Consider the following 16,716-nt stretch of genomic DNA (forward strand, 5'->3'; position numbering starts at 1 on the left):
AGAAGCAACACAATTTAGTGGAAGAAGGATGGGGAGGGGTAAGACATTATTAGATTTCAAAAAACCATCCCAGGTTTTCAGCAGGGGCAACTCAATGAACAAAATGTCAATTCCTTTCTGCCTTGTGCTTCTCCTGGCCTATTGAGTGTAGACACAAATGTGCAAGAGTCTCACCAGAAGCTCAAAGAAGAACCAGGCATACTTGAAGACTGTTTCTCTCACCATTCCAGTGCTGACCACCATCTGGAGGGCAAGCTCCTCGTGGAAATGCTAAATAAGAACCACAAAAATTAGGCTGTGATGACAAAGGCTATTATTATTCACCAACACTTCTTTTCTTTTCTTCCCCCCCTCCGCCAATTTAATAGCTTGTTAGTTACTGAAGCATGTGTCTTAGATGTTCTAGGCAGTGAGTGGTGGATGGCAAAGTCGGTGCTGAGATCACCTGAGACTGGAGGACATTTCGGTGGGTAGAAGGCTGAGGTCAGTGCTGCACAGGACAGACAGGTTTGAAGGAATGGACTCAGCCTGGAAGTGAAACTCTAGTCTATGGGGGAAACATTTTGGGTAGCCATCAAAACTGGCACTGTTTTACTTTCCTCTCAGGTCCTGCTGAAAACTCTGCGTGACCACGTGCAAGCCATTCTTCTCTTTGCCCTCAGTTTTCTCATCCATAAAATCAGTTCGTTGGTGGCAGCAGTTCTCAAACTGGTTTTTTTTTTTTTTTTTTGAGATAGGGCTGCACTCTGTCGCCCAGGCTGGAGTGCAGTGGCGTAATCTCACTCACTGCAAATTCCCTGGCTCAAGCAATCCTCCCACCTGCTTTAGTCCCAAATAGCTAGGGCTAAAGGCATGCGCCACCAAGCCCAGCTAATTGTTTTATTATTATTATTTTTTTGGTACAGATGGGGTTTCACCATGCTACCCACTTAGTCTCAGACTCCTGAACTCAAGCAATGCACCCGCCTCGGCCTCCCAAAGTTCTGGGATTACGGGAGTGAGCCACTACGCCTGGCCTCTTTGTATCAGAATCCCTTGGAGGGCCTGATGAAACACAGACTGCTGGGCCCCACCCCCAGATATTCTGATTCAATAGCCTGGGAATTTGCATTTCTAACAAGTTCCCGGATGCTGCTGCTGCTGCTGCTGCTGCTGCTGCTGCTGGTCCAGGGTCACACTTTGAAAACCACTGTCTGGATGGTATCGAAACGCTCTGGGAGACTGGACAATTTTTGTTTTTATAATGTCAATATGGCATTGTGGGAAACAGGATGGATGGGGGTTTATGAGAGGATGTTGTGCTCTGAAAGGTATAGCAGTATCAGCCTTAACTCACAGCTTCTAAATTTCTATGTCCCAGGGCCAGATGCTTGGAAAGTCCCCTAGCTCCACTTTGCGTCTTCGCTTCCCTTCAAGTCACCTACTGCTCAGTAGCAAATGGCGCACATGGTGACTTACACCTTTCCCATTCTCCAGCGTGTCTGGCTATGTGTTCACGTTCCTGACAATCATTTTGATGAGGAAGAAGTTCAAGACTGAAGATAGGGCAATCAGTCCATTAAAGAGTGCTTGATAATGTCCTGGTCTTAAAATAGAAAGCCTTACATCTTGGGGACTCCCTCAGTCCGGGGCAAATGAGAACAGTTGGTCACCCTAATTAATGCCAAAAATGATGTCTAGGAATTTTCTGTGGTTTTCTTTCATCTTATGCCCACAAAACCTGGAATAAATATAAACTCATCTTTTTTTTCTGGTTAAGAAAGTAGGCAAGAAAGCTAAAGCTATCTGAACACCCTAATATCATAGCCTTATTTGCAAATTAAGTTTTAAAGTCAACACCTAAAGCAAAAACTGATTACAGCAAACATTGCTCTTGACAGTTGTTTAAATTATCTACAGAGGGCTAGGTGTGTTGACTCATGCCTATAATCCCAGCACTTTGGGAGGCTGAGGAGGGCAGATTACTTGAGGTCAGGAGTTTGAGACAAGCCTGGCCAACATGGTGAAACCTCATCTATACTAAAAATACAAAAATTAGCCAGGTGTGATGGTTCACGGTTGTAATCCCAGCTACTCGGGAGGCTGAGGCAGGAGAATCACTTAAACTTGGGAGGCAGAGGTTGCAGTGAGCCAAGATTGCACCATGGTACTCCAGCCTGGGTGACTGAGTGAGACTCCGTTTCAAAAAAAAAAAATTACCCACAGGGTCCAGTATGCATGCAACCCAATGTACTAATTCTTGTGTACATTAAAATTTGAGAGCTACTCAGCTAAACTAAAAGATGACAAAGGGAAAATCTCTGTATACATGCTTGGGTATTTTAACCAATTAGATCCCCAGTGGGTTAGTGGTGATGAATGGAGACTGCTTAGGTGTTTCAGCTTATCGGTTGGTTTCACTTCATTTTGTGAGGTTAGTCAAACCTTAATAATTTTAATACACATTAACACATTTGTTTGCTATTGTGAGTTTTAAGTGAAGCTGTCTCACTTGAGAGAGGCGTGAGGTTGAGTTTTAATCTAGCAGGTGGTCTAACTGTGCACATGATATAACTGGACTACACTTTGATCTTCTCATTGTAGGAAAGATATGCTCCCCCAGCTTCAAAGATTGCCTCTAGAAAATAGGTCAGTTTGTCTGCCAGGGTCTTATGGCAAGAAGAGATTAGATAAGGATAAGCTGCTTCTTAAAGTAATTTATGCTGCTTTCTGGGCAGCATTATTACAAGAACACCTTGCTCTGGAGGTTATATAAAATAGCCAAGCAGCAAAACCCTGTCTGCTAAGCTATTAAGGAAACATATTGGCCACACTTCCCTTTGAAATAAAATATCTCTATCCTGGTCATTTCAGGTCAAAACATGGCAGTTACAAAACCAAACAGGACATGGGTTAAAGAAATCAGGCTGTAGGCAAATAATGGTTTTTAAGAAAGGAAAATGGTATAATACTTATAACCAGTCACGGCATAGGGCCTGTGATAGCCTAATTCTAAATTTTAGAGCAAGTGGACAAATCTGTTTTTAGCCTAACCATATCTTTTTTCCACTTTTCCTTTTCGAGTTAAATCCCGGTACCTCTCACTAGACATATGGTGCCTGGAATACCACGAAGTGTATAGCACCAGGCCCCGGCCCTCCCACACTTGATCTTTCCCTCATCCAGTCCAAAGGGAGCCTTGGGGAGGCTCATTCCCTCCTTGCCTGTTTAATAAGCATTACCCTGTGATGTGAGCTCTTGCAAATGGCTTCCTGTGTTATCCTTTGTAATAAGCGTATGTACTGTTTTTTTTCTTTTTTTGAGATGGAGTCTCATTCTGTCGCCCAGGCTGGAGTGCAGTTTCACAATCTCAGCTCACTGCAGCCTCCGCCTCCCATGTTCAAGTTATTCTCCTGCCTCAGCCTCCTGAGCAGCTGAGATTACAGGCGCCTGCCACTATGCCCAGCTAGTTTTTGTATCTTTAGTAGAGAGGGGTTTCACCATGTTGGCCAGGCTTATCTTGAACTCCTGACCTCAGGTAATCCACCCACCTCGGCCTCCCAAAGCGCTGGGATTATAGGTGTGAGCAGCTGTGGCCAGCCATATTTACATTTTTAAATGTAATTTTACATTAAATGTAAATGTACTTTTATTACATTTGTAATGTAATAAATGTAATGTAATAATGTAATGTAATAAATACATTACATTAAAAACTTCAGTAGCTACTATAATGGTGAGACTCTTCAGTGCCTAGAAGACAGGAAACTTGGGGCAGACAGCTTTTTTCAACTCCATCCCTCAGACCACACAGGCTGTGACTATGATTGGGGATTTTATTGCTTTAAAAACCCTGGTAAGCAGTTTAACAGCTTTTAAAGTTTCTGAACTCATAGGTAAGGCTGATTGTGAAGAATTACAAGGAAGCATCTCATATTACTTTATATAGTATTGAAACAAATGATACCTAATTATTGCCATTCACTTTTGTCAAGGATGAACTGTCCCCAGCTTTCTCTCTACTAAAAGGAGGCTAATGCAGTGGTTCTCAGAGTGTGGTCCTGGACCAGCATCAGCTGGGAACTTGTTAGAAATGCAAAATCTTGAGCCTCCAGCTCAGATCTATTGAATCAGAAACTCAGAGGGTAGGGTCCAGCGATGAGTTTTAACAAGGCTTCCAGGTAATTCTGATGCATGAGAAAGTGAAAGAAACACTGAGTTAATGGGTAGTTAGGTGGTCAAATGTGGGGTAAAGGACAGGGCTGCAAAAGTCTGGTGTGTGTGTGTGTGCGTGTGTGTGTGTGTGCGCGCACAACAGGACCAGGCAGGGGAGCACTTTGACTATTTTCAAGCACAGTGTGAGGGCATGAGGAAGTCCTTCTGTTCTTATCCCGTGATGATCCTCACATTGCTCTGTTCGGTACCTTTTTGCTGGCTGGCCTTGGGGCTGTAGTTGAACTTGGAACATCACTATTGCCAGAGCAATAGTAAGACATTCGGCTGCAGTTACGATCGGCGATCTAAAACACATAAACCATGGCTTAACAGTCAACCAACCATGGAAAGGTAAGCCAGACACCTGGAAATCACAACCTCAGAATTCATTTTTATGCATTTATTTTTTCCTGGTTACAAAGGTAAAATAATTGCTATAAGTAAATATAAAACAAAGCAAAGACGGTGAAGTTATACCTAATTCTACTTGCTCTTGAGATAATCCCTGTTAATAGTTTGTGTGTAGCAACCTACAGTTAAAAACTATTTAAGAATCTGGGGTGCTGAGTAGTCCCTTCCAACATTCTAGGAGTCTGTGACTTCAGGGGACGCCAGGAAAAAACGTGTGGGAACAGTGCCTCTCTGTGGTTTAATATGGTACTGCACCACACTGTCTCCTACATACCAATACATTGTCAAAAACTACTTCCGAAAGGAAGTGGAGGGGTCATGCGCTATTAAACATTTTCTCCCTGTGCTACAAAATAATTCAAAAACTGTTAACCCTGTCCACATAAAAATTTAATATTTTCATTTTTATCAAAGAAAAATAGAAAGATCTAGGCTGTCAATAATAGCTGCAGACCACTTTTTTCCTGGGTGATCAGAAAGTGGTATTGCTGAAAGGGGTCTTCCATATGAGGCTGAACCATGGTGCGCTGGCAAATGTTTAACAACCAGTTGTCAGTGGAGTAGGGCTAATTTGTAGCATTTGCCAATTTCTGTGCCACAAATACTTTCATCATAGCTGATTTCAATCTGCCAACATGATGTCATGGAAATGCAGTTAGGGAGACATGTGCGGTAGCAAATCGTTATATAATATTTCCATCACACAGACACAGTAGATATAAAGAATGAAGAACTTAGATATCATAGCATACAATGAAATTATTAGGAAGGGACTAGGTTTAGCTTTTCAAAGTGAACTTTTAATTCTGGAGTAGTTATTTATATAGTTATTATTAGATTTACAGAGAAGTTGCAAAGTTAGTATTTCTTATATGCCTTTCATTGCATTTCTCTTAATGTTAATATCTTTTATGATAAGGTACATTTGTCAAAACTAAGAAATTAACATTGATATGTTACTATTAACTAAACCATGAACAATTCAGATTTCACCAGTTTTTGTACTCATGTCCTATTTCTGTTCCGAGATGCAATCTAGCATACCACATTGCATTCAGATTACCTTTGTTTTTAATATAACCTATTTAATTTTAAGTTTATACAATTTAATTTTAACAATATCTGTTTCAAAACTGGCTCAAAAAATTCTGGAAAACTAAGCAATCAGCCTTTGGGAACAGGTATGAGCTCGCTCTAGCACATCCCTGCACTGATTTTTGTAAGTCAAAAAGGATAGAACATGAATAATTCCTGATGGCTCAAACTATAGATCATCAGCATCTCAGGGGGTAAATCCAGGGTTTTTTTTTTTTTAGACGGAGTCTCACTCTGTCACCCAGGCTGGAGTGCAGTGGCGCAATCTCGGCTCACTGCAAGCTCTGCCTCCTGGGTTCACACCATTCTCCTGCCTTAGCCTCCTGAGTAGTTGGGACTACAGACACCCGTCACCATACCTGGCTAGTATTTTGTATTTTTAGTAGTGACAGGGTTTCACTGTGTTAACCAGGATGGTCTCCATCTCCTGACCTCGTAATTGGCCCGCCTCCCAAAGTGCTGGGATTATAGGCGTGAGCCACTGCACCCGGCTGAATCCAGTGTTTTTAAAAGATCCAGGGTAGACGGTTCTTAAGTTCATCCAGGGGTCAGGACCTCTGCAGAGATGAGGACACGAGGCCTAGCACAGTTAAATGACTTTTTCCCATGGCCACACGGCGGGGCAGTATCGGCGCCCAGCCCCAAACCCTGGTCTCCAGATTTCCTTCCTCATGCCACACTGTGTCAAGTGGGTGGAATTTGTAAGGGTGAAACTGTGTCTGTGTCTAAACCTAGAGATTTTGATTTCTCTTAATCAGGGGAAATGATATTACTCTAAAAGCTCAGCCACCCTGAGGACACAGATCACTGGAGAAGAACTTCAGGCTAAGAATTCATCGTGGTAGCTTTGTGAGTAGACTAAAGACCACTGGATCGTGTACTCCATCTTTATAAAAAGGGTGAATTTTATGGTATGTGAATAATATCAAAATCTTTAAAAAATTCCTAATGAGAGACAATCTACAAAATACCTGATCATTACTCCTCAAAACTGTCAAGGGCATGAAGAACAAAGAAAGTCTAAGAAATTGTTCCCAGCAAGAGGAGCCTATGGAGGCAAGACTACAAAATGTAATGTGGCATCCTGGATGGGATCCTGGGACAGAAAAAGGACACTGGAGAAAAACTGAGAAGTGGTGAATAAAGATGAACTTAATGAATGATAATATTGCATGAATATCAGTTCACAAATTGTGCCAAAAGTACCATTTTAATGTAAAATGTTAATAATGGGGAGACTGGGTAGAGCATATATAATTCTGTAATTCTAAAACTGTTCATGATAAAGTAAAACTTTATCATGAAAAAAATAAAGAATTCATGGAGGGAAAAACAATATAGGGCAAGTCATCAACCCTCTCAGGATGTCAGTTTTTATTTGCTTATAAAATTTGGCATTGCTCCTTGGGATTTTTTTTTTTTTTTTTTGAGATGGAGTCTCACTCTTGTATCCCAAGCTGGAGTGCAGTGGTGCAACCTCGGCTCACTGCAACCTCCACCTCCTGTGTTCAAGCAATTCTCCTGCCTCAGCCTCCTTAGTAGCTGGGATTACAGGTGCCTACTACCACGCCTGACTAATGTTTTGTTTTTGTTTTTTTCCTTTTTTTTTGAGACCGAGTTTTGCTCTTGTTGCCCAGGCTGGAGTGCAATGGCGCAATCTCAGCTCATCACAACCTCCGCCTCCTGGATTCAAGAGATTCTCCTGCCTCAGCCTCCTGAGTAGCTGGGATTACAGGCATGTGCTACCATGCCTGGCTAATTTTGTATTTTTAGTAGAGATGGGGTTTCACCATGTTAGCCAGGCTGGTCTTGAACTCCTGACCTTGTGATCCACCCACCTTGGCCTCCCAAAGTGCTGGGATTACAGGCGTGAGTCACCGTGCTTGGCCAATTTTTTTGTATTTTTAGTAGAGATGGGGTTTCACCATGTTGGCCAGGATGGTCTTGAATTCTTGACCTCAAGTAATCCGCCCACCTCGGCCTCCCAAAGTGCTGGGATTACAGGCGTGAGCCACCGCGCCCAGCCGCTCCTCGGGATTTTTTTTTGTGAGATAATCAATCTGTGGATGTTAATGAACGTAAGAGGTAGATATTAAAGCAACAAAACAAAATTAAAGGCAACCTTTCTAGGTATCAAAAGTTAAAGCTATTTTTTTTTCCTTGAAAATAAAATGCATGGTTCAGCCACATGACTGCACATGGCTAAACCCCTGATACTCTAAAACGTTGCTACCCGAGTTAAGCAGTTCTCAGCAAATCCTCAGATGCTGGTCTTGCTGCCGCATCTGTCAGAATGGTCTTAATCGGTTCTAAAGAACGTTAATCACTCCAAAGCTGAGCATGAAAGCGTCTGATCAGCACAGTGGGCAGCAGCACTGGTTGCTTTTGTGTTATTTCTCCAAGTTTTAGTTAAAAAATAAAAAAGCCTGTGTCCCCTTCCAGGGTTTGCCATCTTTCCTACCTTTGAAGACATGACGTTCTTCACTTCCTCGTCCGCTGCGGAGTGTGTCCCCGCGAGGTCTGGGTTACTGCTGCTCATCACCCGGGCCTGAAGCAGCTTTGAACTCACAGCAGCAGCTGACGTGCGTCCATAGGTGTGGTAGCGAGGGTCGGGGAGGGCAGTGGGAGCGCCTGCACCCCACCAGGCAGAGACATGTCAACACACAGGGGAACAGAATCACTCACGGAGTTTAAGAAGGAACTGAAGAGGGATAGGGTTGTTGAAAAGCCACTGGATTAGGCCTTGGAATTAGGGTCTTCTTAGCAAACCCTGGTTGGGGCAGGGAGGCAATCTTTTGGAGAGAAGTAGATGGGGCATACGGCACCAGGGAGTGGTGGAGATTGTGGTAAACAGCCGACACATGCTTCTTACAAAGGCAGGGGGTACTACTGGCTCCAGTCTATTACTGCTATCAGGAAATGGACCCCAGGGTTGCTAGAGCTTCTGATTTCTCATGAGAAGCTAAAAATGTGGATATTTTTAATTTATCAATATTGAAATGATGACAACTTTACAATTCATGCAGTGAGGTTTTCTCAGATTCAAAAATCCATACAGTCATCTGAACCTTGTGAGGACTACTGTATATGATGCATATAGCTGTTTTTCATCCTTAAATGTTGACATGTTTTCACAAGTGGTTATGGGAGTCTGAGATACTACTATTTATTTATTTATTTTTTTGAGACAGGGTCTCACTTTGTCCTCCAGTTTGGAGTGCAGTGGCACGATCTCGGTTTACTGCAACCTCCGCCTCCCAGGTTCAAGTGATCCTTTTGCTTCAGCCTCCTGAGTAGCTGGGACTACAGGCACCTGCTACCACGCCTGGCTAAGTTTTGTAATTTTTGTAGAGATGGGCTTTTGCCATGTTGCCTAGGCTGGTCTTGAACTCCTGAGCTCAAGTGATCTGCTCACCTTGGCCTCCCAAAGTGCTGGGATTACAGGCGAGAGCCACCGCACCCAGCCACATCACTAGTATTTTTAAAAACTCAATCAAATTTTCAGATTTGCTAGAAATGAGGTTGCACAGACCAACAAAAGTGCCATGTTTATTTGGGCCTGCAATTTTGTGAACTCACTGATGCTAATGTTTATATCATGCTGACAAGAAGTTCTACTTGATTATTACCTATGTAAATAATTAAGAAGAATTGGGGAAATGCATTACTATTATTTCAATAGTTTAGTTTGAGGGAAACGTGAAAAGGGATTTTTTTTTTAATAACAAAAAGTTTAAGAACCACTGTCATTGGATACATCTTATTTCCTTTATTATACTAGAATCCTAGGCATCAGTCACCACTTCTCCATCTTAAAAAAGAGATTCTCAGCTGAATCATAAATTAGCAAGTGGGTAAAGACCAGTGAGGGATTATCAAATGGGCAGACCAAATAAGTGTTTAGAGCATAAAAAGAGGCAAGGGAGGAAGAAAGATCTATAAAGAAACACATAATTTCAGCATTCATGTAAGTTTTGTATTGTTCTGAAAACTAAAATGGAATTTTAGGGTGTTCGTTTGTTTGTTTTAAGAGATGGGATCTCGCTGTGTTTCCCAGGCTGGACTGCAGTAGTACAATGATGGTTCACTGCAGCCTCCAACTCCTGGGCTTAAGTGATCCTCCTGCCTCAGCTTCCTGAGTAGCTGGGACTACAGGTATGTGCCACCTTGCTCTGCTAATTTTTATATTTTTTGTAAAGACAGGGTCTCGTTATGTTCCCTGGGCTGGTCTCCAACTTCTGGCTCCAAGTGATCCTGCCATCTCAGCCTCCTAGAGTGCTGGGATTGCAGATGTGAGCCACTGCACCCAGCATAGGATGTTTTATTTTGGATCACACTGCAGTGGGGTGGAGGTTGTGATGCCCTGCCCACAAGAGTCCCACGCTCAGGGCAACTCTACCTGACTTGGGCACATCCCTTTGCAGCTCCGGCAGGCGGAAGACGTAGTGCACGTACGAAGCCAGCAGGCAGTTCCTCCCATGCTGGTCCTTGCTCAGGTCCTTGCTGTTGTGCAGACTGTTGGCGATGGCCACCACGGACTCGAAGGCAAACTGGGAGAAGTTGGCTGAGGAACCAACAGAAAAATGGGTAGTCCCACAGCTGGTCCTTAAGGAGACCGAGGTGGAAGTTTCTCCAGGACAGTGACAATGAGTCCTGACCACTGATCAATTTAACTAGGCCTGGGAAGAGTAAATGGCTTTGGTGAGCTCTGGCATGCTGGCTCTGAGTACCGCAGATGCCTTCACATTCCCTCCTTTGACCTTCCTCCTCCTGCCACTGAGTAGCATGGATGGTTTTTAATGACAAAGACATAAGACTGTCCAGATCCTCCCTCTCTAAGCCAGGTTGTACACGGATGCTACTCAGCAGGGGCTGCAGACGGACATGACCACTATCACCTGGTTGCTACTCAGAAATGCAGACTCTCAGGCCCCACCCCAGAGGGTGTATGAATCAGGCTCTGCATCTTTACAAGATGCCCACGTGACTGTTGTGGACACTATGATTTGAGATGTGGGGCACAACGCTGATTCTTGTGCAGATTAACCTAAAAATGTTTGCATATCAAGTCATTCCCACAGTAGACCCATGCATATTTGATTTACCGCATAGAGCCTCTTGTTCTGGTGGCCCACGCCTACGTAGTTTGGCTCCGATCTACTTATCTAACCTTGTACCCTTTTTGGCTCAGTTCAACTTCCCTTAAAATGAGGCAGTCATTGTATTGTCTCATCATGCCTGCTCTCTTACCTCTGAGACTTTGCTCATGCTGTTGTCCTCACCTAGAAAGCCCTCCTCACTCCTATCCACAAAATCACACCAACCCTGTGAATCTCAGCACAAGTCCCACCTCCTCCATGAAGCCGTCCGACTCCACACAGTACAGGGCTCAAGTGAAACTGAGTTACGTGATTCTCCAGCTGTTTCTGGTGGTAAACTGTCTCTCTGTGAAAGCCGGAATCCCTCCCATGCAAAGTGTATTTCTCATATTTTTTGTGCCCCCGCTGTGCTTTCCATTGCATAGACACAGAATAGGTTCTAAATAAATGCTTGTAGACTAGCCACCTCCACTTACTCTGCCTGTGCCAACACCACGTGGTCCCCACACCACAAGGTGGTAACTTGCTACAGAGAAGCTGCTCAAAACATATAAATATTTTGTCTGGTGAACAAGTCTGTATTAACTAGCTGGAATATACAAAGCAGTGTGCCACATATGTGGGGGTGTAGAAAGCAATCAAAGGAGGGCAGAGCTCTGCGAGAATCTAGCTGGAGAGGCAACTGCTACATGGATGAAAAGTTAGCCTCCAACACAGGACGTTTGAGCTGTGGAACCACAAAAGATGCATCTCAGGGTGCAAAGCAGAGTGAGAGATTAAGAGGACACGCCCCTCCCTGGCTCTAAAAGCTCCCTCACTTCATTGTCCCCGCCCACTTCCACACGTGCTTATGTTTCACCACCAACCGTGCTATTGACTTTCTTCCTGACACTCCCACACTTTTCTGGTTCTCTGCTGTGCCACACTCATCTCATTGCCCCTATTTTGTTGGTTTTCACTCTATCCCTTCTTCAAGGCCATCTCTTCGTGTGGACCTCCTGCATCCTCCCAAATGGATGTTTTCTCGCTCTCTCCTTTGATACCACCCTCCCCACCACCACTGAAAAATTTAGCTGTGTCCCTTTGAGGACCCCTGTCCTGTGCTGCTGACTCTTTGCCATATTATAAGTCCTCTAAGGTCTGAGATACTCTTGGTTATTGTCGCAAAGCCTACAACTTTTAGTACAGTACTGGGCATATGGATGGTACCCAAAAGATATCTGCTGGACTGGACAGCAAAGAGCTATATAGGCACAGCTGAAAATGGTGGCAAATAAAGATGCCCTACACCAGCCAGTCTACCCTGGAGGAGTTATGAGAACCACTGGACCCTGGTCATGCCTCCAGGATAAGCTTTTGAGATTATTTGTAAGGGAAAATGTACACATTGTATTTAGTGTTAATTTGTTAAAAGCAAGCATTTGAAACAGACTGTAAGAGAGAGAACAGATGAGTTCTAGGGGGAGGGATGAATAGGGAGTGACTGCTAAAGGGTATGGGGTTTTATTTGGAGCTGATGGAAATGTTATGAAATTAGATTGCAGCGATCATTGCACAACCTTGTGACTATACTAAAAACCACTGAACTATACACTTTAAAATAGTGAGTTTATGTTTTAACTTTAAAAATTGATCACATTGCGTTTCAATTTAGAGAGTTCCTTCCCTCCATTTAACACAGGTTGTCTTACTCTAAAATGTTCCATTTCCTGTTAGTCAAGAAAACAAAAATATCTTCAAGGTAAAATGAATTCATCAATGACCAGAAATGGAATTTGAAAGACTGCCTATAATCACTTAATAAAGTTCACAAAAAGCTATAATATTAAGAAGCCTATTTTAATGTTTCTTTTTCTTTCCAACATGCAGAGAGTGTCAAAAAAAAAAAAAAAATAGCACAAGACTTGGCCTCCCTTGAACACACATCATCAGTGGAAAGGAAGATCACATTGTCTCTGGATTTCTGGAAAGTCATTCTTCATTAAGGAAGGCAATGCTTGCTTGCTCCTGCCTCCTCCCAGCCCAGCCCTGCAGGTTCATACCTGTCTGGCCAGCGATGACCATGGGCTGCACGGACAGCTGGAAGAGCTTGTCCAGCACCAGGTGCAGGAAGAGCACGAGCGGCTCCAGGCGGGAGGAGTTCAGGCAGATGATGCTGAGCTTCAGCTCGTGCTCCAGCGCCATCTCGCTGATCTTCTGATCCAGCACGCGGATGGGGAAGGTCACCTGGCTCTCCAGGGAGTGGCAGAGGGTGAAGAACTTCTCCAGGTGGTTGTCCTGGGAAGGGAGAAGGCAGGTCATGGGGTTTTATATCATCATTGTTCACCAGTGGATTCATAAACACAATTGAATAGCTCTTTATGGATAGAACCTCTTATCCAGTGTTTCAGACCAGAAGGCCTAAGACATGATGTTTCAGACTGAGGTTATGAACTTCTTTGTAGAATGTGGTGCACAAAATTGAACCTTTCAATAATTATTAGCGAAGAACAAATAATTTAGGCTCTGACATGTTCTGTAAGCAGAGGTCAGCATACCAGGTAAAGCATACTGCCAAGAGAGGGGTCTCAGCAGATGCAGAACTCAGACAGTGGCAGGTGATGGAGGGAGTATGGAATTTCTTTTCAAAGGCTGGTAAAGTGGCAGAATTACGGAGGGAAAAGAGGTAACAGCAGATGAGAGCTTCAAATCAAGTGTCCCTGCAAAGTTTCTCAACCACCACTGCAGATACAAGGTTCTTTCCTTTAGGTACTCAGCGGTTTTGTAAGGTCTTTCTATTCCAACGACAAATGAAACCTAAAGAGGTTTGCATGTCCCCACAAAGAACTAAAGGATTACTTTTTATTTATCTGTAGACAAGGATTTTCATTGATCTTTTATTGGCCTGTCCTTCAAAGGTTCCTCTGCTGCACCTTTACCTTCATTATTAACATTGACATTCCTTACCTGGGTGTGCACAGAAGAAACAGCTTGCACTTCAATATTAAATACTCCCTTATGTCCTTCAGCCCACTTAATGGGAGGATTCTGTAAAGGGACTTTCTGTGTTAAAGAAGAAGAAGAAGAAAAAAAAAAGATTAGCAATCCAATTCCCTTTTCTGATTACTAACAAGTAATGCAGAGCAACTTGACTGGAAACATCAGGATTATACAAATACAGAACTCTCTCGAAAACTAATATAACTGGTCTTGGAGTCAGGAGCCCTGGATTCAACTTCAATTCTACACCAAACTGGTTATTATGTATTTATTTATTCATTCCTTTTGAGACAGGGTCTCACTCTGTCGCCAGGCTGAAGTACAGTGGTGCAATCACAGCTCACTGCAGCCTCGACATCCTGGGCTCAAATGATCCTCCCATCTCAGCCTCTGGAGTAGCAGGGACTAGAGGCACATACCACCACACCTGGCTAATTTTTCTATTTTTTGTAGAAATATGGTTTCACCATGTTGCCCAGGCTGGTCTCAAACTTCTGGGCTCAACTGATCCGCCCGCCTCAGCCTCCCAAAATGTTGGGATTACAGGTGTGAGCCACTGCGCCCCGCTTCAAACTAGTTATTTTTACTTAGACAAGTCAATTAAACTTTCTGGGCCTTGGCCGGGTGCAGTGGCTCACGCGTGTAATCCCAGCACTTTGGGAGGCCGAGGTGGGCGGATCACAAGGTCAGGAGATTGAGATCATCCTGGCTAACACGGTGAAACCCTGTCTCTACTAAAAATACAAAAAATTAGCCAGGTGAGGTGGTGGGCACCTGTAGTCCCAGCTACTCGGGAGGCTGAGGCAGGAGAATGGCGTGAACCCGGGAGGCGGAGCTTACAGTGTGCTGAGATTGTGCCACTGCACTCCAGCCTGGGCAACAGAGCGAGACTCTGTCTCAAAAAAAAAAAAAAAAAAAAAACTTTCTGGGCCTTAATGTTCTGTTCTCATGCTGTGAGGAGAGGGTTGAACTGTGTGATCTGTCTCTAAGTTCCAAACCAGCATTGATAATTCTGGATTCTAGGAATTAAAATAAGTTAAGATCCCAGCAATTTCCCCATTAATCAGGATTGTCAGGACGAAGTATAGAATATCTTTACAAGACATGAAATTTTAATTCTTTTGAATACCTGATATTACTTTCCCTTTTACCACAGTTTTTCCAAGTGTTTCCAACATGTTTCTAGGCCAGTTTGGCTACTGCTTTAATTACTCAAAGTGACTCTTTCATACTGTTTATATATCAGTACCTTTGTAGGCCTTAGAGACAGTTTCTTGCCTTAAATTCCCATTGAAATTGAATTCCTTTACAGATGTCCTGCAGTGTTGAGTGAGGAGGGCCTCGCCTAGGTCTGTATGTCTTTCATGGTAACGGAAGGTAGACATGTACATGGGAATGGAGGCTGTTAAAGCTATCTGCAGCAGTCATGAGCTGGGGCCCAAAGTGGGTTCTAGCCCACACATATGTTCTGTTTGAAGTATTAGGAACTTTGAAATATTAGTTACCAACATTTGAAAGCCTGAGAATTTCCTATAAAAGACTGCTTTCCTAACCTCATTTGAGTACTGGAAGATATGAAAAAAATGGCCTCATATCCTAGCATGGCACTAATCTGCAGAGTGAAGGAACAGCTGCAACCTTCAGACGGGGCAGAGACAATCTCCAGAGTGAACAGATGCCACCAGAACAAGGCATTCATGTATGTTACTCATCTGGATCCTGTGGGCACTTGAGTTTGCCATCTGTGATCTAAAATAGCACTGTCCAGTGGAAATATAACATGAGCTATATATGCAATTTAAAGTCATCTAGCAGCCACATTAAAAAAGTAAAAAGGGGCCGGGCATGGTGGCTCACACCTATAATTCCAGGACTTTGAGAGTCCAAAGCGGTAGGACCACATGAGGCCAGGCATTTGAGACCAGCCTGAGCAGCATAGAAAGACCCTGCCTCTGCTGAAAAAAAAAAAAAAAAATTAGCTGGGCATGGTGGTGCATGCCTATAGTCCCAGCTACTAAGGAGGCTGAGGTGAGAGGATTGCTTGAGCCTATGAGTTTAAGATTACAGTGAGCTGTGATCATGCCATTGCATTCCAGCCTGAGTGACAGAGCAAGACTCTGTCTCTAAAAAAAAAAAAAGGAACATGTGAAAGTAATTATATTTCATTCAATATGTAATCAATGTAAAAAATTATTAATACAATATTTCACATTTTTCCCCACTAAAGTTTTGAAATCTGGTGCATATTTTATTTATAGTACATATCTCAGTTTGAACTAGCCATATTTTCCTCAATAGCCACATGCAGCTAGTGGCTATCTGATTAGTGCAGGTTTAAAGGATACTAGGAGAGGCTAAGGTGTATCTATAAACACAGCATAGGGCACGTAAGAAACAGGAACTAATGTTTACTTAGGAATTGAGTTTCTTGTTTGGCATGCATTATCTCATTTAATGCCTACTGCAACCTTATAGGCACATATGCAGATATGGGCTCAGTTTCACCTTTGAGACTCAGAGAGGGTAAGCAACTCACCCACATTCACACAGCTAGGGAGTGGCAGAATCTAGACTTTGGACACAGATTTGTCTCTCTCCAACACTCAGGTCTTTCCTATAGCTTAAGAAGTTAATGGGAGGTTCTAAGAAATTAGAGTGTGCAACTTGATGATGAGAAGGTGGTTTTGAGGGCTACTGAAAGGTGTTGATGTCCAAATCATAAAGACCAATCAGGGAATGTCTGTGGACATACTTGGATTGCCCCTTAGATGGTTTTGAGGAGAGAAGTTTTGGTTTACCAGGTACGTGCCTGTGGCCCAGGGCAAAAGATGGGTCTCTCTTTAGGGAAAAAAGAAAATAAGAGGAAAACAGCTGGAAGCCAGGCAGTGGATGGTGATAGAACAGAGAAGAAAGTTGACTGGAACAGTTGAAACTAAAT

At 43.3% G+C, this 16,716-nt stretch overlaps 2 protein-coding genes across 10 annotated transcripts in view; one reads left to right on the forward strand and one right to left on the reverse strand.

Moving 5' to 3' along the window:
- The window catches only part of LOC126937902 (putative COBW domain-containing protein 7), a 952,477-nt gene that overhangs the window by 696,730 nt on the left and 239,031 nt on the right, over positions 1-16,716 (forward strand). The window lies entirely within an intron of this gene.
- Positions 1-16,716, reverse strand: part of DOCK8 (dedicator of cytokinesis 8) — a 240,779-nt gene that overhangs the window by 75,318 nt on the left and 148,745 nt on the right. For all 9 annotated transcript variants that reach the window (XM_050761724.1, XM_050761731.1, XM_050761732.1 and 6 more), the window contains 6 exons: positions 13,746-13,841; positions 12,842-13,076; positions 10,100-10,264; positions 8,162-8,331; positions 4,404-4,499; positions 175-270 (listed from right to left, as the gene is read on the reverse strand). In XM_050761724.1, coding sequence (XP_050617681.1) covers positions 175-270; positions 4,404-4,499; positions 8,162-8,331; positions 10,100-10,264; positions 12,842-13,076; positions 13,746-13,841 — 858 coding nt within the window. The remainder of the gene's footprint in view (positions 1-174; positions 271-4,403; positions 4,500-8,161; positions 8,332-10,099; positions 10,265-12,841; positions 13,077-13,745; positions 13,842-16,716) is intronic.

Source organism: Macaca thibetana, chromosome 15 (genome assembly GCF_024542745.1).
Source record: "Macaca thibetana thibetana isolate TM-01 chromosome 15, ASM2454274v1, whole genome shotgun sequence".
NCBI classification, from domain to species: Eukaryota; Metazoa; Chordata; class Mammalia; order Primates; family Cercopithecidae; genus Macaca; species Macaca thibetana.